At 39.3% G+C, this 24,515-nt stretch overlaps 1 protein-coding gene across 2 annotated transcripts in view; it reads right to left on the minus strand.

Moving 5' to 3' along the window:
- Positions 1–24,515, minus strand: part of opcml (opioid binding protein/cell adhesion molecule-like) — a 276,216-nt gene that overhangs the window by 46,712 nt on the left and 204,989 nt on the right. For both annotated transcript variants that reach the window (XM_028031720.1, XM_028031719.1), the window contains one exon: positions 6,998–7,123. In XM_028031720.1, the coding sequence (XP_027887521.1) occupies positions 6,998–7,123 (126 nt within the window). The remainder of the gene's footprint in view (positions 1–6,997; positions 7,124–24,515) is intronic.

The raw sequence follows: 24,515 nt of genomic DNA on the forward strand, positions 1-24,515 counted from the left end.
CTGAATTAAAAATGTTGATATGTCAATATTTTGCTTAGTTTTGTTTTTGATTTAAATGTGATTCAGTGGGATTAGTTAACGACAATTAACTAAATTCAACATATTAAGAGTCCCACCAGTTATTTAATCTAAATCACATTTTGGTATTTGTGTGTCTGTGGGTGTGTGCAAGGACCATCAAGACAAAGGACTTTCTTCATGGTCTGTCTTCAAAGGACCATGAAGATGGTCCTTTGTCTTCATGGACTGTCTTCTAACGGCTATCTGTCCAGGGTGTACCCCGCCTCTCGACCAATGGCCTACGGAGTTGGGCACCAGCCCCCCACAACCAAGGCCAGTAAGGACAGGCAGGTATAGATGATGTATGGATGGATGATATTTGGAGCTGCAGTCATGTACATCACCTCTAGAAATGAATCCTTAGTGATATCTGGCAGACTGTTTTCCCACTGGACATCTGCTGGACTGACCCTTAAATAGGCTGCAGGGATCTGAACTGCGTTGTCCCTAAATAAACAGTTTTCCTCAAACTATAAACCTTTTAATCCTTCTGCTGACCTGCTGCTGGAATCAGAGGACGCTGCTGAATAATTTATGAAGTCCCCTTGTGCTCAGATGGAGACTAAGCATTGAACTGCATAAAATAATGGTGACTTAAGTTGACTTGGTACATATATTAAGTAAAGGGCCAATGAGGCTACACATTTATGGTCTGCCGCTCTCCACACAAGTCTCATTTATGTCAACACACCTACTGCAGGATTTATCGGCACAAATTATTGTGGCTCGAGAGCCTCTCTACAGTTAGTGGTGGAAGGGGGAGCAAGGATATTATTTACTATCTTGTGGAATATGATGGCTGCTCAGTTTACGTAGCCTTAAAGTAAACACCATCCTTTTTATTTGCTTCTGTTTTCTTGGCAGCAGGGGGCTGTTTCCTAATGTCACACGTCAGTTCGAAAGTGGAACGTCAACGCTCGCTTCTGTATCAAACAGCTGCTGTGGTACAGTTGCTGTTTGATACTCACAAACTGTGAGTGTGAAATTGTTTTAATTGGCAGTTCATGCAACAACAACCGTCAAAACGACAAAGCGGCTACACGGCAGATCTGAGACCTTCGCAGATTCCAGTTGGACTCTGGGAGAAGGTTTGCTTTCTTTAGCGTTGATCTAACAGCTCTCCTCAGAGGGAACAGTCCATTACTGCTGGGAACAAACGAGAAAAGCAAACCATGAGGAGCAGCTCAGGAAAATGCCTCTCTGCAGGAAAAGCCATTTAAGATTTTTTGTGGCAACGAGAATTTGCTTAGCCGCCTAAACATTTCTCTATGTAGTATGTCTTTTCATGCAACTCAGAGAAATGTCAAGTAAGATAATCCATTACGCTTTCCCCACAAACACAGAAACAAAACACACCTACAGGCAACACACCGAGTTGTCTGTATTGGGATGCCAGGAGATTAAGTCAAATTCCTTTTGCCACGACTGCTGCTTGCGTACAGCACAACCCGCTAGCTGCAACTTGAAGTTATGGAAGTTAATGAAGCATGGTTCCCCCCCTTTTAATAAAACCCATCAAGTTTAGGGTTTAAAGAGGAAACGACGTGATTTTTGCCGATGGATCGGAAACGTTGTGGTGATCCACCTGGCTTTGTGGAAAAGATTCTACTGGCTGGAGGTAATGGGGAGGGAGTCGGAAACAGCTGGGCTGTAAGCATCCCTCCCTGTCATTTCCAGGCTGAACATCTAATCCTATAGAGAAGCAGCACATGACTCACGCTGCTCAATGCTCAGCGGGAAGCGCAGTACTGACACAATTAGAGCACAGCACACACGAGTACGCATGCAGATGACAACGCGCACACACACACGCAGGCGTGCACACGCAGCTTCTTGGCATTTCTTTTGGCTGTGATGTGCCAAGAAAACACCGAAACAGCTGTGGCCACCAGCCAAGTCTTAATTTGATTGGAGCCAGTTTGTCAGGCCACAGGTTGTGCTGCTTCAACTACCTAAATTACTCGAGCTGAAAGAAAACAGGTCAGTAGATTTAAATCTGGCTGTAGTCATCATAAATAATAATTTGGCTGGATATGCAAAAAGGCGTAAAGAGGCAGATGTTTAAACAGTGTTTTGGAAGTAAGCAGCCTTTAGCAGGTAAACAGATATTTCTATGAAGTAAACTCTAGAGTTTTGACATTTCTAATAAAGGTTTATATAGATATACATCATCGTGAAAGCTGTAAAGCTCCAGTGATGTGAAAGTAAATCTGATGGGATTCAATTCACTGTCACACAGGACATAATAAAAAAAGAGAAAATACTATTTCTTGTCTTACATTTGAGATTTTTTTGAACAAAATTAATTGCCGTCTTCTTCATTGTTGTTGCTGTAAGAGCCATTGTGTTTTTCACTTTCAATCAGATAACCATCACTACTTTATTCCTTAACTCTAGCCTTAACCAAAACTTAGTTAACACCATACCTCTAAGCTTAGCTAGGAGACGACAGAAGACCTGAACAAAGTGAGGACCAAGAAAATGTCCTCACTTTTCACAAATGACCTGCATTGATAAAAGTTGTGCTAGCTCTGCTAAATGTAGTACATACACGCCCACACACACACACAATTTACATAAACATATTAAACTCATTAATACACAGATCATATTCCGTTTTTTTCCCCTGTGACCCTTTTATTAAGGATTAACCAACATTTCTTTCACTATTCTGCATCACAATGTTCCCACCGCTCTGTTTAGCTACAAGTACAAAAACTATATATCAAGTGTTGACATCAAGGCCAGTCAAAGTTCCTCCATTATGTATCACTGGGTTCCAGACTTTGCATAGAGGGCATTGAACCTAAAATAGTATAATAATAATATCTTTTAAAAATATGGACCCATGCATCCCACTGTATCAAAGTCTGCCTTCTCCCTATAAGCCATAATGCTTTGCATAGAATTTTGTTCACCACATCCAGAGCAGCTGTCTTCAATGTAAACAAATAACACCACAAATAAATCTAAATGTCATGATCTGGGGCCTCATGCATAAAAAGCGTGCGCAGTTTTCACACTAAAACTTGGCGTACGGAAAAATTTATAAAACTGCGGCGCACAAAAAAAATCGGATGCGTAAAGCCGTGAGCGTGGCCTTTCCTTTATAAATCCTAATTTGCGGGAAATAGAGCGCAGCTGCTGGTCCGCCCTGTCGCCACTCATAAATACATGTAAATTAGTTTAAATATCCGGAAGTCTGCCACCACGTGAAGCAGTAACCATGGCAACGTCCTTGTTTGACGCAGTATAAGTATTTATAATAACAATACTTATATATTTTATTTAAAAGGTGCTTTGAGGACACATAATGTCATCTCACAAAAATAGAAATACATAAAAAAAAAAATCCAAATAAAAAAACAAATAAATAAAGAGTTCCTGCAAATGCCTGTTAGAACAGCAGCGCGTTCAGCCGGGATTTAAAGACAGACAGCGTGTCAGAGATTCCTTTGAATGGGGAATGCGGACGTTTATTCTAAATACTAGAATGTTTTATGTCCATTCACAAAGCGGGCGACTCAACTGAAGGATGACTGCAGCTGGACCGGTACTGGTACCGCACGGCTCTTTTGCTCAGAGCTCCAGGATGATCAGTCTAATCTAAACACTAATAAACCATCATCAGCATTTCCCAGCAGATCAATATGATCTCTGATCAATCGCTCCCTCTGAATCCTTCCATTGGCGACGTTCTCCATCAGAGCCAAAGCTCCACAATTGGCGGCTGCTTTTATACATGATATTGTATGTATACACACCTTGATCAATAATCAAACCTGTTGATTATTTTTAATCAGCAGGCTTGAGTTAATCTGCTGTTTTCTTCTTTTAGTGAGAATGAAATGACCCCATAGCTGCATTTCATGCACTCCGGCACACAGACCAACGCATTACATCTTTATGAGACAAAAACTGAGGAAAAGTACTATTTACATTGGAGTGAGGTTTTCACATACTTTAATTTTATTTTCTTTATTTTGTGTGCTTGTTAGGTTATTGTCTGAGGATGAATGCGGTTCAGTTTCATCATTTCCGTTTAAACAATAAAATATTAAAATCATAAAAATCATCGGGTTTGATGCTTCTTGGTCTGGATAACAACGAATGTTGTCAGATTTCAGTGTATTTAGGTGAGTTTTGACGCTTTGTAGTTTGTTATTGTCCACAGAAAAAGTTTGCATGGCTGCCGCACATTTTCACACCAGCAATAAAGTGTGCGTATATTTACGCAAACTTTGACGCAATGTTAATTTTTATTCTTGTGCGTAAAATATGGCGCCGCACAATCTTTTGTGCGCACGCACGCTTTATGCACGAGGCCCCTGATGAATTATTACCCATCAGAAAACACAACTTTACTCATTATTTCTAAAACCTAAACTCATCCCTCATCTGCTCTCAGCAATGCTGTTAATTCCTTCTAGAAGCTGAAATTTCTTCTCTGGTGGTCTGTCATAACCCAAGCATGATGTGGAATGAGGATTTTCCTCCCTGGGCTTTTTACCTCTATGAAGTAGAAAGGAAAGACAGCTGCAGGGCTTTTGGTGCTCGGTTTAAATTTAGATTCCTCAGCCCCATTCATTCTAATTCCTTGTCTGTTGGCAACCTGTTGGAAACTAAGGCTCTGATCACAGGAATACTCCGCTTTCCCTTTGGGTTCACGTCATTTATGTCTTATGCTGCTGAAGACATAAATTAAACTTTGTCTGACAAATGGTGCATCCGCAAACAAGAAGAAGTTTGCAAGTAGTCACGTTCGGAGATCTCTGAGTTTCAGGAGGGTTTGTCACGGTATGTGTGTAAATACCAAAGCAGACAAATATGAGAAGTTACATTAAACTGCGAAGATAAGTTCCTTCAAAAATATCTTTGCCTGTTAACAACCAAATCAAGTGGCTTTACTCTAATTGTAATTAGGGAAACCTCTGGGTTAGGCATAAATGTGGTTACTAAAAAGAAACTGAATACAAGCTCCTCTGACTGATGGAAGTACAAGGTTGTGTGTGCTTGTGTGCGCATGATAGAGGGTGAAACATTCAGAGACCAGGATTTTTTTTTTTTTCTTTTTCACAGAGCAGCCATCACGTTGTTAATCCTGCTGTTTTCGCCAACATGACCTTTCAAATGTTCATCTCCAGGCTGTACAATCCCAGAAAACTTTCTGTCCTCCGCTTAAATCTTGTCAGTATTTTTAGCGCAGTAAAGCTGACTGCACTCGAAGGAAACTGCTTCTCTGGGGTGAAAATGCACTCAGGATTTCTGGACGGAACGGACAGAAATGTCTACTGTCTGCCTTGTATTTCAAAGTGATTAGAACTGTAAGGCAGAGAACAACTTGATTGTTAAAATAAAGATACAGATTTCAAGGGTTTTAAGAATTTTATGACCCTTCCTGTGATTGTTTATTCTTTTATGTTCTACAAATTCTAATTTGTCCGGGGTTTTTTTATGGGCACAATGGAGGCAAAAAGACAATTTTACTTTTACTCGACATCCATAGCGCGCTCCCGAGTTAAAATAGTTCCGTTAACAAAGCGAAACTTGGACATGTACTGTAGGTATTAATTTGGCAAATTGAAACCCCCCCCAAAAAAACAAAACAAAAAAAAACAATGTACAGAAATTGTTGAAGAATTACTCGAAATCACTTGCTCCCTTTTTTCTCGATCTCTGTGTCGGCTACTCTTAATGTAGACCCGTTGCCATAGCAACTGATTGACAACACCTCCATTAATGTGTCAGGACTCACTGCCAAAAACATGCAAACATTTTACGCACAGAGAACAGAACTTGCGGTTATGTTTTCCGGCTTGATGCTTATTTTGCGATTAGTAGCAAGTGGTCGTCTGAACAAAGCGCTGGTTGCTTAGTTCCTTACTAAGCAACCAGCGCTTAGTACACGTAGTTCCTTACGTGTACATTTAAGACTTAGCGTGTTGTGTTGACAAATGAAACCAGTGCTAGACGTTGTCGATGAGTAAGGGGCGTCGGATCTTGCGCGGATCGTGCAACGTGTCTATTCTCCTGAATGAAGTGCTTTGTCAGACAGGTTTGAGTACTGCTGTAGTCCTCGCCATAGCGACGAGGGATCCTCAGACTAGAGGGACACCAGCCCAGTGCTACATCTTCACATGGCCAGCCATGGTTTGGTGATGCACCTGAAGCTTTTCTGTTCCATTGAAGAAAGAAGATCCCCAGATCCTTGGCTGAGCCTCTGTGACTGATGAAACGAGACGTCTCCAGTGGGATGTCCTCGTCATGCGTCTACTTGAAATCAGTTCCCCTCACAAGATAAAACTTTCTTCCACATTCCCTATGTCCATGTTTCCAAACTCTGCAGTGACAGATCGTTATGATCGGCCTTGCAAGTCCAGCTCATGTTCTGCCACACTTTTCTGCAATACAGAACGACGTTTTGCCTTCGCCATCTTGGGATCATGACAGTGTGAATGCCTGACTGAAAATGACATAAAAAAACCTCATTTATGTGCAGATTTGGACTTGTTAAGGCTAATAAGCATAACCCGTCCATCAGCTAGTGAACAGCTTGGTGAGGTTTTCTTTTCTTTTTTTTTAAAGAATTTTTCTCGTCTTTTTTTTTGTCACTTGCTGCTGTTTCTTGTTCTTACACGTTTAATAGCTACTTACAATCTGGTTATGATTCAACCTTAATGAATGTGAATGCCTTTAAATTATTCTCCCATCTTAAGACTTTGATGAGGAGCATTTTACAAGTTTTCGAATTTGTATTTTGTTGCCCCTCTTCCACACTGAAATACGCATTACGATCAAAAGTATTCAGTTGCCTGTAAGTGAAGAAATTCAGGTCGTGGGCTACAAGATGCTTTATCGAATAAAACTTTTCTGACAAGCGTCGGGGCAGAAATGGGTCTTAGTAAAACACTAAAACAAAAGAAGAAGTCTTCCCTACCTCTCGGTGACTGATGCTTCCAGGTGACGCTGGCCTCAGGTCGTCCCACCGCCTGGCACATCAGATTGACGCTGCTGCCCTCGTTCACTGTGACGTCCTTCGATATATTCGTTATCTTGGCAGGTACTGACAAGAGAAGGGAAAGGAGTGATTGATGTTTTCAATGTAATTAAAGACACGTGAACAGAGAGCCCACAGTCCCACAAGATCAGAGGCGCAACATGGATAAAAATAACACCAAGGTTGGGGACTCAATTAGCATGAAATTAGCTGACAAATCTGACAATCCTTTGGCATGCCATGATGTTCTACATGATTGATTTTCTTCATAGTGTACTGTAGCTTTGCTGCGCTGCTCATTAGACGAGCATGAAATGATTCGGAGCTGGATGGGATTTTTTTGTGTGTGTCTCTGACAAGGCCATGTGTGTTTATGCTTTGGGACGAAAGATTTAAATCAAAGGTTTTTCATTTGCTTTCACTTTGTTTTTGGGTGTGTGCTTTCCGGCAGGCCCTTTATATAAACGGAAAAGCTTATTTAATTAAATTTTTTTTTTTACATATTTATCAATTTCTGTTTTCAGTAAACATGGCACATTTAACTGTAATAGCAGTAAGTTCTAAAACTCGGCTCTTGTTCCCTTTTTTTGTATAATTCAGTGCTTCCACAAATCTGGACCAGAGTTAACCTTCCAAAACTAATCAATGCAATAATTATGCAGCTCTCTTTATGTTGACCTTATGTTAAATTTGAGCAGTTATTTTGTAAACACAAATCAATATGTCGCATATTTTTTTTAAAGAAGCAGAGGTTCCTGGGGAAATATATTAATATCAAGACTGAAAGGAAAACAGGAAAAATGATTTTTTTTTTCTCTTTCTTTTGTAAGCACAGGGGAAGTCATTGCAGAACATCTAATCTTAAAGGTCAGGTATTGTTGGCTCTATTTGCAGGCTCCTACTCGCCACATAAGAAGTCAATAAGGGAGGCTTTACAAGCTAAGAATTGAATTTGGTGTTTTTCCTCTTTGTTTGGTTTGTTTACTATGAAATAGACAGAGCCATCCTTGTGGCTCTGCGTGAGCCCAAACAGCCCTCCTCTTGGAGCATTTTCCAATTGTCAGTAAAGCAGTATCTTTATAATCCAATAGAGTGCACTAAAATGATTTGAGTCCCTTCCCTATGAGAAGTCTTCCCTTGTTCTCCAGACAGAAAGGTCTCAGCTTTCTGTCTACAACAACCAAAGACAACCATGGCTGTTGTATGCTGCATATAAGATATATAGCCCTGAAAAAAGTGGAAGAAATAAAAAAATTCTGATTAATTCAAAATGTGTATATTGCTAAGGTAAAAGTAGCCAGATGGTATAAAATAATTCTGGTGCATCTGAGAGGAAAACATGAAGGAAAAGTTACAAAGCTGATCTGACTGTGATGGACCCTGCAGTCTACGCATCAGGCGCCCCGTTTAGCTTTAGGCTAACCGTAACTGTTGCCAAAACACAAGTTCACAGTAAACTACATGTAGGTCTGTAGCAAGAGTTCTGCTGTGTGCAATGTGAAGAATTATCCGTTCTCCATGCTGCGTTATTGATGTATGAGGTTGAAGAAGAGTCACTGAGTTGAATTCATGAATTCCATTTATTATTACCAAACTACAGCTGGTCCATTCTGACATCCTAAGTTTAAGAGCTAGCAAGACAAAATGGCAACCAAGAACAGTTTGTGATCTGCTTTGTTAGCCTCTATCTGAGCTACGCCCTAAAGAGGGCGCACCCTAATGTGTCATTTCCTCCAAGCCTAGCTCTCATTTGCATTTCCTAATATGTCATTTCCTTTAGGTTTTGCTTAGCAACTAGCTAGAAAGAGGTGGAAGGAAAACACAGAAGTATTTATTCTCAGAAGCAACAAGGACAGAATGTGCAGCTACGTCCCCATTTGAAACTCTCAGCTCCTCAACAGGCAAAGAGCAAGGAAGAAGCTTTGCATTAATACGTCTAATTGTAAGATACTAAAGATTAATTACGGGTGAAATGCAGCACGTGATGTCAATGAGTCTCTGAGTGGAAAAAAGCGAACTATGAAGGTTTAAAATGGCAGCACCTCCAGCAGAGAATGAATGAACAAGCATCTGTGTCCTTCTGCTTTGAGACGCCGGTGGCCTGAAGATAAAACTCACAGTTCCCCTGCTACTTGGGCTGCTGTGACTGAGACAGAGGGCCTGTAGAAATGTGACTCCGCATGTTTGTGCTGCCAGTGTGCTAAGGCCAACCCAGTTTTTGTAACTGCATTCCTCTGTAATACTTTCTCAGATCACTAAACGTGCACGGCTGAGATTAAAGAGAAAATATGTGACAGCATGTTGTGTAGCTGCTCCCGCGACTCTGGCGGCTCTTCTTTCCCCTCCATTTTCCATTCATTATGCGTTCTTGTCAGCTCGTCTGCTTCATTAAGGTGAAGTCGGTTTGCAGCCGGGTTTGTAGTGATTGCAGATTCCAACACACCTATAAGTCTCAATCACTCCTGCAGTGTTAACCCAGGTCTTATCTCCAGATGCCGCTGAGTTTCCAGTTAGATGTGTTGCACTCTTACAGCCTCACCTTCTGAGCTGAACTAAATAAAGTCATCTTGTGCTTTTACTGACGTACCTTACTCTAAACGGTGCTGCAGAGGATTGCCTGACAGTAGAGCTCCATATAGCAGTGCTGCCTTTATCTATTTTGACTGTGCAACTATTTGCAAAAGATAAATACCAGATTTTGTTTTGTGTACAATTTGGTGCGGTAGCTTCCATCTAAGTGCACATTTAAATAAAACAGCAATACAAAAGAATGGCCTGTGTGCAGTCTACTCTGCTGAGTCCTCTGGGCCAGAGAGCAAAGCCCCCCCTCTGGCCAGCACAACTGACCAACTGCGCCTTCTTTGCCAACAGCAGCAGACTTCTCCAGCTCTTCTTTTTTGTTTGTTTGTTTGGCTTGTTTTTCCTGAATTGCGTAGTTTTCCCGTGGAGGTTTCAGCTCTTCTGTGAAAAATGAATCTTCAACTAAGCAGGCCGAACAAAAGGTTTTGGATGACTCGATAAAAAACGTAAGACTGATCAGTGGAGTCAGCATGTTGGGAACATGCAATGTTACACGGGTGGAATTTAAGACAGGCCGCTGTGGAGTAAAGCACAATGTCTACAATGTTCACAGTGAGGTTTTTTTTTTTGTTTGTTTTTTTACTTTATTCTTTTGTCATTTTCCAGAAAACTCAAACAAGCAAAAAGCAAAATTTTTTCACTTCTTTACATCTTAACACCCCAAAAGGGGGGGAAAAAAAATTCAACAGGGTTTAAATGAAAACACTCCCGATTCTCAACAGCCTGGACCATTAGCATACAGGCTAGACCTAACAATGCAATCTTAATAAGCTATAGAAAAGAAAATAATCCTCTTGACAAACACTCCTACATGGCTAAATCCCTTCAAAATGTAATTTTCCATACGCAGTAGCGCAGTGGTAGTAGAATAAATATATACATCTGTAAAAGAAAACAAAAGCCTCTATTTTCTTTTCCGTTCTACCTGCTGGTGCGATCATTGCTAGGATGAACCTTTAAAAGCCTTAATTATGGGGCAGCCAGTCCCTCCAAACTCCTCAGCAAGATGGTGAGTCCAAACCAAGGGGAAAATGAAATTATAGTGAGTATGAACAAAAATATGAACAAAGGAATCGTTTAATTGCGATTTACTTTAACTTAAAGAAAACTCTAATTTATCACTGAGTCAAAGATGTTTAAATTAAATGTAAAATGTGTGTCAGTTTGCTCTTTTGTCTGTGAGCAGTAGTTCTGATCCAAACTTAACGGTGAACCCAGCAGGTTTCAGAAGTGAAATAATGTTGGTTCGGTTCTGGATTCTCCTTCATTCAGACAAAACTTTCCATTAAAGTTGCTGCATGTCCTCTTGGTTTCAAACAATATCAACGACCACCAGGCCTCAAAAGGTGATATGTGACAAATTTTGTCCAAAATTCACATTTTGGACAAAAATCCTTTTAGATTTTATCATTGCCATGTTCTGAGAAAATAGAAAATGAGGATGTTTGACAACATTGTCAAATTTCTGACCGGGTGCTTCATTTTTAGATGCTTGAAAGGTCAGACTGGCACAGTAGGACAAAAAAACAAACTGTTTCTTGAAGACCAATCTTGTAGTGATGGTAGCCCGTGATGGTTCCATGGTGGTTCTTGTTTCATTGTATTCTGTTTTAAGAAAATTTTTAAAATATATGCAATTATACTTGTTTCTTGCTGTGCTTTACTGTTTTCTGAACAGTTCTATGTTGGTAAGTGTCCATTTCAAACTAGCTATGGATGTTGTAGTGTTCAGTATTTGCTTGCACTTATCCCAATGCACCTAAACAATAAAGAAAGGAATTCTATAGCAGTGGCACATACTGTATGTGCACTATTTATGGTGTCTGAACGTTTTTTTTTTACCTTCATTCCGAGGAATTCTTATTAGGAAAAAAATAAAAATCGATGTCAGCCTGTCATAGGAAGTAATTGTGTATGCCACAGAGTCAGAGGCAAAGGAACTCAATGCTGGAGGGTTATTTATCTGAGGCAGCACATGTTCCCTCCCAAGTGAAAGCAAAGCAAACACAGGAGGATCCTTTCACAAAGTGGTTCATAACATTATTTTCCTGAAAGCACTACGACTACTTCTGCCTACAAAAGCATCAGTCTCATTTTTGACAACATTGTTGTTTTTTCTTCCTTTAAAAGAATAAGTCATTTAGAAAAGATGATGTCTTGTCCTTAGTTGATAAAGGGATGTTTAGAGAACATCCAAACATTGGAGAACAAGCTTTAACTCAGTTCTACTTCTGTTTCAGTGACAAGGAAACTTGCTTTGTTGGGGGAAATGCTCTTAACCCTCAGTCACCTTGAAACCAGGTGGGTTCGTCACAGTCAGGGTTTGTGGTCAAAGAGATTCTGTTGATGTGATTTATTGAGACTGACCTCAACTCTCCAAAGGGATGTGGTTAACCAGAGTAAACCATTTGATGAGGCGGATAATTTCCTTTCTCATGGGGTTAAATTCCTGTTTGGAATTTTTTTTACCACTTAATAAATCTGTCGTCATTTCAAGAATGCAGTTTGTATTCACTCAGCTTATCCCATCTTTCTAACAAAAAAAAAGAAAAAGTTTGGCAATTCTGAGTTTGAAACAACCAATAAAAGGAAAAATCTAAATGTAAGAACATGAAAAAAAGAAGATATAAAAGCATTCAGAGGAGTATATTAGACTGAGGTTGGAGCTTTGGCCTCCCCAGATATCAAAGCCACTTCTCTTGTTCTAACATTAAACCATTAAACATTAAATTAAATCCTGAATAGATACTTACTTCTTTGTCATATCAAATTATCGCCCCACTAAAGCATCAACAGAATCGATGTCAGTGAGTTTTTCATCCATCCGTCTGTTTTATTTTTCAATCTCCTGTCAGGACAGGGATACGTTCACCATTCCTGTCCTACAGTTGTGGGTCCAAAGTCACACCGAATTTTAAGAGAATGAAAAAACACCAACATCCTCGTCCTATAGATGTAATTAAATACCTGAGCAGTGGGAGGAGCAACTTGTGCCTCATGGAAATGAACTTGTTTCGTTTGGTCACTAGTTGGCAAATTTCTCAAGCATCTACACCGTGTTCCAAATTATTATGCAAGTGATATTTTCTTAAATGGTCAATGCAAATGATGGTCAGTATAATTTTTAAGTCATGAACCATTACAATATAAATCAATTTTTACTGAACAAAGCTCCCCATGAGAACAGTATTTATTTCAAAAATAAAAAAACTCAAAATGCACTCTTCCAAATTATTATGCACAGCAGATTTTCTAAACATTTTATGGATTATAAAGAACTGCACACGGTCATTCTTTGAATGTGCAGCATTAAATGTACTAAAATCAAAAGCTATTTCAATCAAGAATATCATAACAGACTGAGTTACATGTTAACATTGGACCTTCTTTGATATCACAGCTCAATTCTTGCATCCATTGAACTTGTGAGTTTGTGGAAAGTTTCTGCTTGAATTTCTTAGCAGGATGTCAGAAAATCTTCCCAGAGCTGCTGGTTTGATATGAACTGCATTCCACCCTCAGATCTTCTGCTTGAGGAAACTCCAAAGGTTCTCAATAGGGTTGAGGTCAAAGGTCACAGCATGAGTTTCTCCCCTTTTATGCCCATAGAACCAATGACACAGTGGTATTCCTTGCAGCATGAGATGGTGCATTGTCATGCATGAAGATGGTTTTGCTGCTGAATGTATGGCTCTTCTTTTTGAACCATGAAAGAAAGTGATCAGTCAGAAAGTCCTTATATTTTGCTGAGGTCATTTTCACACCTTCAGGGACTCTGAAGGGGCCGACCAATGATTCTCTCCCCATGATTTCTACCCAAAAAATGACTCCACCACCTCCTTGCTGACGTCACAGTCGTGTTGGGACGTGGTGGCCACCCACTGCGGCCGTTTCTGCTTGTGAGCTCTGGTTAGGGGTGGCTGAATAGTAGGTTGATGCACCGCAAGCCTCTGGAGGATCCTCCACCTTGAGGTTCCAGCAGCTTCAAATAACTGTTTGCTGCTTTGTAAGAGCATTTTAACAGCTGCTCTCTTAATCCGATGAATTTGTCTAACAGAAACCTCCCTCATTATGCCTTTATCTGCACAAACCCATCTTTGTTCTGAATCAGCCACAAATATCTTCGCAGTACAATAACGCGTCAGTTTTCGTTAAATATCTAATGTTTTCATATCTTGTCATACGGCACTACACTATCTGATGATTTTCGTCAGCAGAGATTCTTTCTCTTTCCCATATTGCTTGAAACCTGTGGCCTGCTTAATAATGTGGAACATCCTTCTTAAGTAGATTTCCTTTAATTGAGCTCAGCAGACAAACTAATCAACCAGCTCTCTGAAATTAATTATAATGATTCAAAGAGCCCTGACACACAATACCATCTATAAATTTAATAGCACAACAAAAAATTTGATCTTTATAACACTTAAATCCAACTAGCATAATAATTTGGAACACGGTGTATGTGCTTCACATGTGCTTCTGTGCTGCATTTTTCACTGAGGTGTTCATTCCAAAGCAGCACTGAGGCGATGCTGAATGTTAAGATCCGCTATTCTCTTCTATTAAGAGAGCAAAGGTTCGAATAGTTTAGCTTCATCCTTCGGAGCAAAGCTAAACTAGGGAACATGGCCTAAGGGTCTCCAACTGTACGCAGGGGTGTGTGTGCGTGTGTGTGAAGGAAAGAGAGAAAAATTAAGGTGAAAGAGAGAGAGAGAGAGAGAGGACCAAGAAATCCCCAAAGCCTGCTTTTCTTAAACTGCTCTGAATGCAAACATTTCTAACACACGTTACCTTTCAACCAGCAGCGTATCAGACCACAGTAAGGAGCATTCACCAACATGTAAAAACGAAAGACGGTTAAATTGTCTTATTTAACTAACATACTTTTCGTCCCAGACACTAGAAATCTGTATCTCTTAGTGTGAGCTGATGAAGCTCACTCAGGATGTTCGGGTAACCGGAAACAAAAAAGAAAAAAGAATTGGCTAGCAGTCAGTTCTGGATCAGCAGGCAAGCTGGCGCACATAGCTGATGGGCTCTAACAGAGCCGGCAGCACCACTGGGTACAAAAACCAAAGGGGAAAAAAACCACTCATCGACATTCAGATGTTTTAGAAAGTGGAATTGCAAAGGATTTTGGGCATCTCAATTTCAATTGTACGAACATACAACATGTGAGTTTATGCTCTCTTGTCCGGGTCGGTGTCCTGAGGGTAAAAGTGAAGGTTGTTTGCAGAGATCAGTCTTGCGCAACATTTGTAGCATTAGCAATGGCTTCAAACAACGCTGGAAAATATGTTTTGATCAGTTTTTTTGAGGAAAATGGGGTTTTCCTCTAACCTTCCTTCCTTGTTTGAGGAAAATGGCGGCCAAACAAATGGTTGGCACAATATCTTTCTTTCGTTTTTCACTCACATATAACAGGCCCAGATCAGTACTATGCATATTTGCACATATTTACACATATTCTTGTGTAACAATATGCAGATAGTTACTATGATGCTCGTTTGTCAGATTAAAAGTAGAATTCGGAAATAACATCCTTTAATGTCATCATGATTCTGACGTTAAATGAAATTGTTAAAGATCCATAAAAGTCCTTCAAGTGCAATACTCTCAACAGCAGTTTCCTGTATGAAAGGCAATTTTGATACAATGAATTTGTACCTTTTTTTTGTGGATAAGCATCTACAAAAGACAAATATTTCCGCTTATTGGATTGACAGAACTGCGACAGACTGGCGACCTGTCCAGGGTGAACCCCGCCTCTCGCCCGGAACGTTAGCTGGTGATAGACACCAGCACTTCCCAACCCCTCTAGGGACAAGGGTGTTAGAAAATTAATGGATGGATGGATGGATGGAGATTGACAGAACAAATTGTGAATCTCCATGATTCTGTTATCAGATGCAAGACAGTACGTCATCTGTTCACAGATTACATTACGTTGCAAGAATAAACATGACTGCGTATTTAATTTGACTATTTAAAAATTTATATCAGACGGTTGAAAATGCAAAGCTATAGTAAAGTAAAAAGAACAGGAAGATGTTGCCATTTTGGATTTTCTATTCCATGTTGAAGCTGTAAAAGTTTCCTAAAGTTTGAAGCAGAAGGAGCAGAGAAGAAGATACAACAGCATCATTGTTCTGATTTTGTCAGAAAATGTGACACTACTCATCTGATCAAAGTCAATTATCTGTGCCAGTTAGCAAAGCTAAACACTCACTGAACGCTCAATTAGAAACACCTGAACTCCTGCTAAATCATGCAGTTTCAGCAAAGTGGCCAGTAGGGTGACAGTAGTTTAATGCATAAACTCCTGGAAATCACTATCAGGTGATTAAAATGGAGGAAAATATGATGTCAATTACTATGACGAGGACTGGTGGCAGAAGACTCCAATTGTTGGCATCTGGAAATTTAAGTTGGGATCTTCTTGGTATTATCATTCAAAACAAGTTTTGTAAATAAAGAAAACAATATGTGGCCACAGAGGAGTTTTCCGCCAAAACACCCCTCAAAAATCACTTGAGTAATTTCACACGTTTACAAGAAAAAATTGGGACAGTGTCTGCTGTCAAAATTGCTAACTCCATATGAATAAAGCATTAAAGCTTCTCATGCTGTAAAGTCAGCAACTTTTAAGAAAAAAAACTCTCAATCTGAAAAAAGTCTTCCTGGTTTTAAATATAGACTCTTGCAACAAATAATGCTAAACGGTTTCCACAATTCACCTGTTTTGGGAAGCCTATGATTCTGAAAATTAGTTCTTAGGTTTCCTTTTGTCTGAATTTTTTTTCCAAGCGTTGCATCTTTCACTGAATTTGTTGGAAAAATTTCAAGCTGAATCAGTTGAAAATATTGGTAACACTTTATTTGACGGGTTGTGAATAAGACTGTCATGACACATTACTGATTATACTTTAAAAATTATGCAGCTTTATGTTATTAAAGCTACAGTTTAACCAGTAATACTTTTATAACAAATTTATGATTTCTTGGTTAGTGTCAAGTTGTCATAACAAAGACATTTTGAATAATGTCAACTTTGTATTAAAAGTGTCATGATTTACTGAATGACACTTTATGACAACAGTCATAAATATTCATGAAGACTTACTCATGTTCATGACAAGTGTTGTGACATGTTTATGACGGTGTCATGACAGTCTTATTCACAACCTGTCAAAGAAAGTGTTGCCAAATTTTTTTTCCACTTGATATTATTTCTTACAGCAGAATGATGCTTTTCAGTTGTTTTAATAGCAGCCTGATAACTGATCTAAGATGATAAGTTGCTTGTCTAATCTCATTGCTGATGTCTTTCCATATTGACGTTGTGTTAACACACCCGAATGCTGCTGACCAGCAAAGATGTACATCCTTGTGACCTCCTTGTGCCTTAAAATTGGTCAAAAAACTGACCAAAACAATAAATCTGTCGTGGCTTAACAGATTTCTCTGTTAAACCACAAAAGCTAGTCTGAAGGGAGAAGACATGCGGCAAAGATCATCAGGCTGGGAATCGAACCTGCGACAGCCACGTCTAGGACTAAGAACTCCTTGTGTAGGTTGTGCTCTACCCCTGCGCCACCACAGAACCCCGTTCGCTACAGGGTCTCTCCTTACGTCATGACGCATGACGTAGGATACGAACGCGTCATTGAACTTTATTCTTTCATGTATAGTCAAAGTAAAAGTTCCTTTAAGTCAAACATGTGTAACATGTAAGTTAATTCAGCACAAAAAAGTAAGTTGTCATCACCGAACCAAAAACAATTAAGTGAGATTAATGTAAATAGGTCCATAATATGAACTACAGCCCAAAAACAGTTTTTCGAGTGAAGATCAGCATCATACACTCATCAAGTCGAGCCTGATTTTAGAAGAACTTTATTGCATTTCCACATAGTATCGGATTTGCTCCTGGGGACAGCCTCAGGGTCACTAATGATTTGTTTACTTGTGTTACATTGCATAAAAGGTCAAACACACGATCCTTCATGTAACTCAAGCTTCTGAATGTAAAAATAACCCCACTATTCAAACTGAAATAGTAGCTTTCCTCCTGAAATGCAGAGACTGACTTGAATGGTGAAATAAATCAATAGGCTATGACGTGCATTAAGATATTTCTATAATGATTTTAGCTGTCCATAGTCTTTCACATGCACATGTATTTTATTTCCACATTGGATCAATATTCCAAACATAAGAAAAACAACAACACATTTTTAATATTTAAATGTCAAAGGCTAAACAGCTTGATTTTGACTGGATGGCTGCAAATCTGAACAACCACACTTCAGTGTAAACGTTCTGATGATAATGTAGTATAAACAACATGTTTTCTGCTGCCTTTTCAGCCATCTAATTAAGGTAATTCCCTAGAATCTCCCAAATTCTCCTATAAAGATAGGTGTCTCAGTTTCCAGCCTTGCTGCAGAGAAGCAACCACAACCAGCATTGTAAGTTTTGGGCAAATAGTTTATATTGTGTTTTTTTTTTCCTGTATGGAGAGTTACACACATCCCTGCATGTCCAGTCTAAATGAAAGCATTCGATTTACCGCTCCATCACTGTTCCAACCATCAGCTACGGCCAGGAGATTCGGATCGGGACCAAAATAGAGAAATCCTCCAGACAAACATCTAAAAGGATGTCTACATGAAGCAGCTGAAGGCCTGGGGGCAGGTCAGAGTAGAGATGCTGCTCCTCCTCATCGGAAGATGACAGCTGAAGTAGTACAGACATCTGTGCCTTCTGAACACATTCCATTAGAGGTTTTCTGGCCATCTCCCACTGGTAGGTCACTTTCTGACAGAACGGACCTCACTGCAGGCACTACACAACACTGAACCAGCTTGTGACTGGTCAGAGTTGCAGAATGCCTCTAATAAGAGGAGTCTGGGTTTCGTTCTTAAAGCTGTGCCACCTGACATTAGATAGGTAGAAAACAGTGGATGCAAGGTTCCAGGTCTATAATCTTGTCATCAGCTCTAACTTGTAGAAATAAGACAAAATAAAACAGCACCTAAAGGATATGGCCCTGGTAACACAGTTAATGTTACATATTTAAAGCACAAAGGCCCTCAGGGAGCGGGTGTATGTTTTAGCAAGAGCATAAAGTCACTGTAGACTCCTGTAGGAACAATTAGCATCAGTTCAGGGGCAAAGAACAACCTGTTAAGAAAATCCCTAACAGACGATTGGTGAGACATGATGTTAGAAAAGACACACTCGGCAACAAACAGTAAGTTCTTTGGTGTATCTCAGTTTGGGAGCTTTTGAAACAAATAATCAAACACACACACACACACACACACACACACACACACAAAAGGACAAATATTGTATTGTGTCTCAGCTGTAAAACTAAAATATCTAAAAGTGTGTCAGTGATGTGGCTTCTAGCAAATTGTGGTTTGCTGCAGCACAAAATCTTTAGGCTTCAAGTTAAACACAGACTCAGTTAAAACAAGAGATGACATAGGACTGAGTTATAACTCAAAGGTTGTGGGTGACACTTACTGCTTCTGCAGAATAAAGGATAAGCTGCAAACAGGGAACCAATCAAATGGAATAGATGTATAATTGATCATACAGTTAAAACATCTTCTGGATTATTCATCTTTCAAAGAATACCAGTGTTACTAGAAGATCCTCAGTTCAAATCTCAACTGAGTCTTTCATGTGAGTGGTACATATATCTGTTCTCAATTTTCATTGGCAGGTTTTCTCCCGTTGTCTGTATTTTAGTTGCATTGATGTTTCTGATATGCCCAATTCATTATTGCCGTGCAGATACTTTGGAAAACTTGAAGTACACCAGGAAAGCTATCATTTTAAAATTCATAAAATTCAATAACTGGGATGTAATCCACACTGGAAAATGACTTTCCTGTCCAACACAGAATTTACATATTCAGAGAGACAGTGATTATATGGTTCAGCCAAAGTCACACAGAGAGGAACTTAACCCGCACAGAACTAAAGTAGTTTTATTTGGGATTATAAGAAAACTGTCTTGATGCTGTTTCACTTCCTTTGGGGTTTGTTTGTACTTAGGCACTGTGGTATATATTACAAAGAGCTCGAAGATATTATTCTTTCTACTGGTGTGTTTTCTTCTGTGGAGTTGTAATGGAAGCAGACGTCCCGCACAGCTGGGGGATATTAGCTGACAAGGTCATTGGGCTGATTAATGTCGTCTTTACAGTCTCTCCTCAACACACTCAGCACAAACCTCCACTTTCAGATTCCAGAGAGCTGAGGAGCCACAGGATCGAAAGGTCCTACTAATATCCCCAAAGGATTCACTGATCCGTCTTTGCCAAAAAGATATCAGTATACCATTTACTGCTTTATTGGTAACACCAGGGTATAGCATAATCTCTGCCATTTTCTCACAAAACAACAGTGGTACTTCCCCCCAGTTTACCGAGTGAGTTCAGCTGTGTATGAACATTCTTATTTCATCATGATGAAGAGCAGTGCATGTAAAATGACCCCACGCGAGTATAAAAGACCGCCAGCATGGGTCCTTGCTGGGTTCTTTCACCGGATCGCTGTCCCTCCACTTTTATAAACAGAGCAAATATGACACTGATATCGCAAACAGCAAGATTGCATGAGCACTGCCATTATGTTTACAGACGTAACTTGAAGTGTCTTTGTACAAACTGACATACACAAGTTAATAGAAGAAAAATTTGAACTAGGAATAAAGGGGACAAAATAGCAAACACTCTTCATTTTGACACTTAATCCAAAATGCTGTCAAAAAATTAGGTTACCAATTCTTTTTAATTGAATTTGGACACAATCTTATTTTTATATTTTTGAAAAGGTAATTTAATTGCAAGTAAATACAAAGAAGACCTTATTTTAGTTCTTAAAATTAAACTTTGTAATATCTAGTCCTACTCCAATAAAGATGGTCCTTGTAGAAGTGTACCACCTCTGACATAATCTGTCTGAGGACATTTTAGACCACTCCACACATTTTAAGGGTTTTTCTGGTTTTAAGGGGTTAAATGGGGCAAGCCTTTAGTAAAACTCTGAGTGAAAATGTTTTAATCAAGTGCAGAAGTACAGCTTTACCCTTTAAGGACAAACAGACTTCAGACAAGCAAAAAGAGATGATATGTACCATGCATGTAGTGAAATTGATTAAACAGAATAAAACACTTTTCACCTCAGAAAGAGTTCTGTTTTCTCAAAAACACTAAACCTACTTTTATGCATTTCTCAGATAGGATCTAAAAGAAGTCATGTACCTTTTCCCAGATCAGACTCGGGTCTTCCATGGTCAATTGATTGTTCTTGTACTGTAATTTGTTGCAGGCAGCAGTAGAACAGCAAATATGAGACAAATGCTGATGCAAGACTACAGTAAGATACGCAGTGCAGCTTTTGCAACTTATATTCTACACCCTGCGTGTTTCATAGAACAGGTAGTGAAGACTATGCTTAGACTTGTATATACTGTATACACACACACACACACACACACACACACACACACACACACACACACACACACACACACACGCATACCGTGTAGTATTCAAACTCTATAATTTAGAATATGTCAGACTTCTGTTGCTTTCTTTTACCCTAAAACTGAATAAGGAAGATGAATTGCACTAGACTAAAATGATGGTCAAACATTTTGGCATTTAATCAATGTTGTATTTTGAGGCATTAATATTTTTTGTTCAGGCCACAATAACATATAAGACCAATTACCGCATTGTACATTAAAAAGGAGATTTATGGAATTTCTCATGACAGTCAATATTTAAACTATTGACCCTTCTTTGTAACTACAGCAAGGTAGTTTCGCACAATACATGAATGTAAACATCCAGATTTTATTCCTAACTTTTGCAGTAACACCCCATAAATGTACTTTATCAGAACATGTGGACCACACAGAAGTCGTGATTACAATCCCTCTTTTCTTCTTCAAACACTGACTTTTCAAATAATTGTGGAATGCTGTTTACTTAAGGTTCCATGTGGATACGCTCTCACCCATTTGCTGCGTGCTGAACTAACTGTACAATATTGAATATACTGAAGTTTTTCTTGCTTCAGCTGAACTTCTCATCATGGCTTTATTGATTGGTCTTAGCTATATTTTTCTCACGTGTAAGACCATTCAGATGAATACCAGTGACAGACGGATCCTTTTGTTTCTTTTAATATATTGATTTAAACAGTCATGTTTAGCAGTGCAAGATTTCAGGAGATTAAGTTGTATTTCATAGGGCATTTTTCTTCACTGATTTGTTTTAAAGATTGTACGATTGTGTGAATGGTGCACAAGCAATCCAAGTGTTTTGATGGAGTACCTCCATTTTGGCTTTGAACTACTATCAGTTAATGAATATATATTGTATTCCTCAAGTTTAAAAGGGTAGCAATACAAAGTTCTGTTTAAAGTTTGTGGATGATGTTTGGATGAGATCTGTTTTGTTAAATCCAACAGTGGACATCACCCTGAACACACCATGTTGAGGGTGAAACATGGCCGTGGCAGCAGGTCCTTTGTTTCAGAAGAGAGTGAACCTGATCAAATATGATGGAAAGATGGATGAAACTAAATTCTCAATAATCCTAGAATTAAGCTATTGAACGGGCGCAAACCACCTGAAACTGGGGAAGGACAATGACTGTAATCATAGAACCAGAACTACAAAGAAATGCTTTCAGTCGGTTTTCTTTTCTGTCTAACTCTATAGCTCATCACAGCCTATCAAGTGTGGAACCTACTGACGACAGTTATTGTACACATCCACTCAATGCTGAGAATATAATACATTTGCTGAAATTGAAAAAAAGTTAATCCTGCTTTTATCCAATGTTGAGTTGTATCGAAGAAAGCAATCTCATTTTCTGCTGATCAGAATCAGGACTTCCATGAACACTTGATCATTAATCTACTGTAATGTGTCGCTGGGAGCAGTGAGAGGAATAGCAAATGAGTTGCATGTTTCGCCATTCTAACTTGAATATTATACCCAGAATACAAAATTATTTAAAGGAAACTGTAGTTCTGAGCAACACTGAGATTTGTGTTTTATGAAATAGGACATGCTTCCGAAGATCTCTCATTTATTCAAGGATGTTTGATGTCATAAATAAAAGTAAGCAAGCAAACTAAACTGAAAGCTCCAAATTGATGTTTTTTTGATCAGATCTAATGACCGATGTTGTCTTGATACATAACTAAGAATGATTTTAAAAAAAGTCGAGGCCTGACAGCAGAGCACCACAAGCGCCAAGAGGCAGAGTGGAAGGCGACCCCAAAGGTAGAGACGGCCTGGTTTAAATGTTCTGTTCTCCAAATTACCAGATCAGCAACACCTGTAAAGGGGAGGAGCACAAAGGCAGACGACAAAAACACCTGCAACCCAGCCAATGAGGCTCAGAGCCGTAACAGACACTGCAAGGCGAAATGAATGCTCTGCAAGTTTTTGTACAATTTGAATATAGGAAAAGATCCCTTTAGCTCTGAACCAAAACAAAAACCCTCATATTGCCCAGTGAGGTTTGACAGAAACCTCAAAGCAAAAATCATCTGCTGCCTCTGATGGTGTGCCTTTTATGCACCAATTTTGAACAATCTCTGAAGATATGTTAAGTCCTGTTCTAATAAACTTAATTTATTGAAATAATAATTATGTAATAAGGTCAATTGCTATGTAAAGCTTCCTTTTCTGTAGCTTGGAAAGTCATGTTTAAAGAAAGTAAGTTGTGGATAACCAGCAAGCACATTGTTGAACTCAGGTAAGTTGGACACAGACTTTCAGTTTTTTTTAGTTCAACTCCTGAGGATAAACAAAAGCCCTTGTGAGGTTCTATTGGAGACATCCTGACAACTCTTCTCAGCACAAAGGACGTACATAAATCATCAACTAATCAAGGATTATTTTCTGGTGTACTCATTTGCCTAAATAATGCAAGCAAAAGGGGTTACAAGCATTAGGTTGATTCAGGTTAACCTCAGCTAATTCAAACTTGGACTCCATACTGGATCGGTCCAGTCTTGTGTTGACTGCAAGGTAGTGATAGGCAAGATAATAGCTACACAGCATGTCTAGCCACAAACAGAATATAAGCATGATCGGATTGAAATAACTTTTTTTGTAAAGTGCCTTGAGATGACGTGTTGTGAACTGGCACCAAATAAAAAAACTGAACTGAAATTGAACTGAGACTGATGGTGAGGAAGATAAAGACAAAAGCAAAGCTGAGGACCAGGTGGTGGAAACTGAAAATGTTGAAGGATTTTCAGGGATCAATGGAGACAGGCTCTTGGTGGTGACTCCCAGAGGAGTGAATGGCTAGAGATAATGTGATAAGGGAGACATGCAGGAGGGTGTTTGTTCTGTCATCTGGGAGTAAATGATGCAGCGGATGGTGAAGGTAGAGGTGACAAAGGGTGTATGATGACCTGCATACCAGGTTGGACAGGAAGGAGGGAAAGAATGATTAGTACAGGTTGGCAAAGCAGAGAAATAGAGATGGAAAGGGTGTTCAGCCGGTAAGGGTGATTAAGGACAGGGAGGGAAATGTACTGACAAGTCCCAAGTTAATGATGGAAAGATGGAAAGAGTACTTTGAAGAGCTGATGAATGAGGGAAATGAGAAAGAATGCAGAGTAGAATAGGTGGCTGTTGTGGATCAGGATGTAGCTGAGATTAGTAAGGATGAAGCGAGGGAAAGGCACTTGGTCCAGACAATAAACCTGTGGGAATGTTTTAGGAGAGGTGGCGGCAGAGGTTTTTACTGGGTTGTTCAACGAGATCTTGAAGAGTGAAAAGATGCCTGAGAAGTGTTTTAGTGCCAAATTTTAGGAACA

Source organism: Xiphophorus couchianus, chromosome 11, assembly GCF_001444195.1.
Source record: "Xiphophorus couchianus chromosome 11, X_couchianus-1.0, whole genome shotgun sequence".
NCBI lineage: Eukaryota > Metazoa > Chordata > Actinopteri > Cyprinodontiformes > Poeciliidae > Xiphophorus > Xiphophorus couchianus.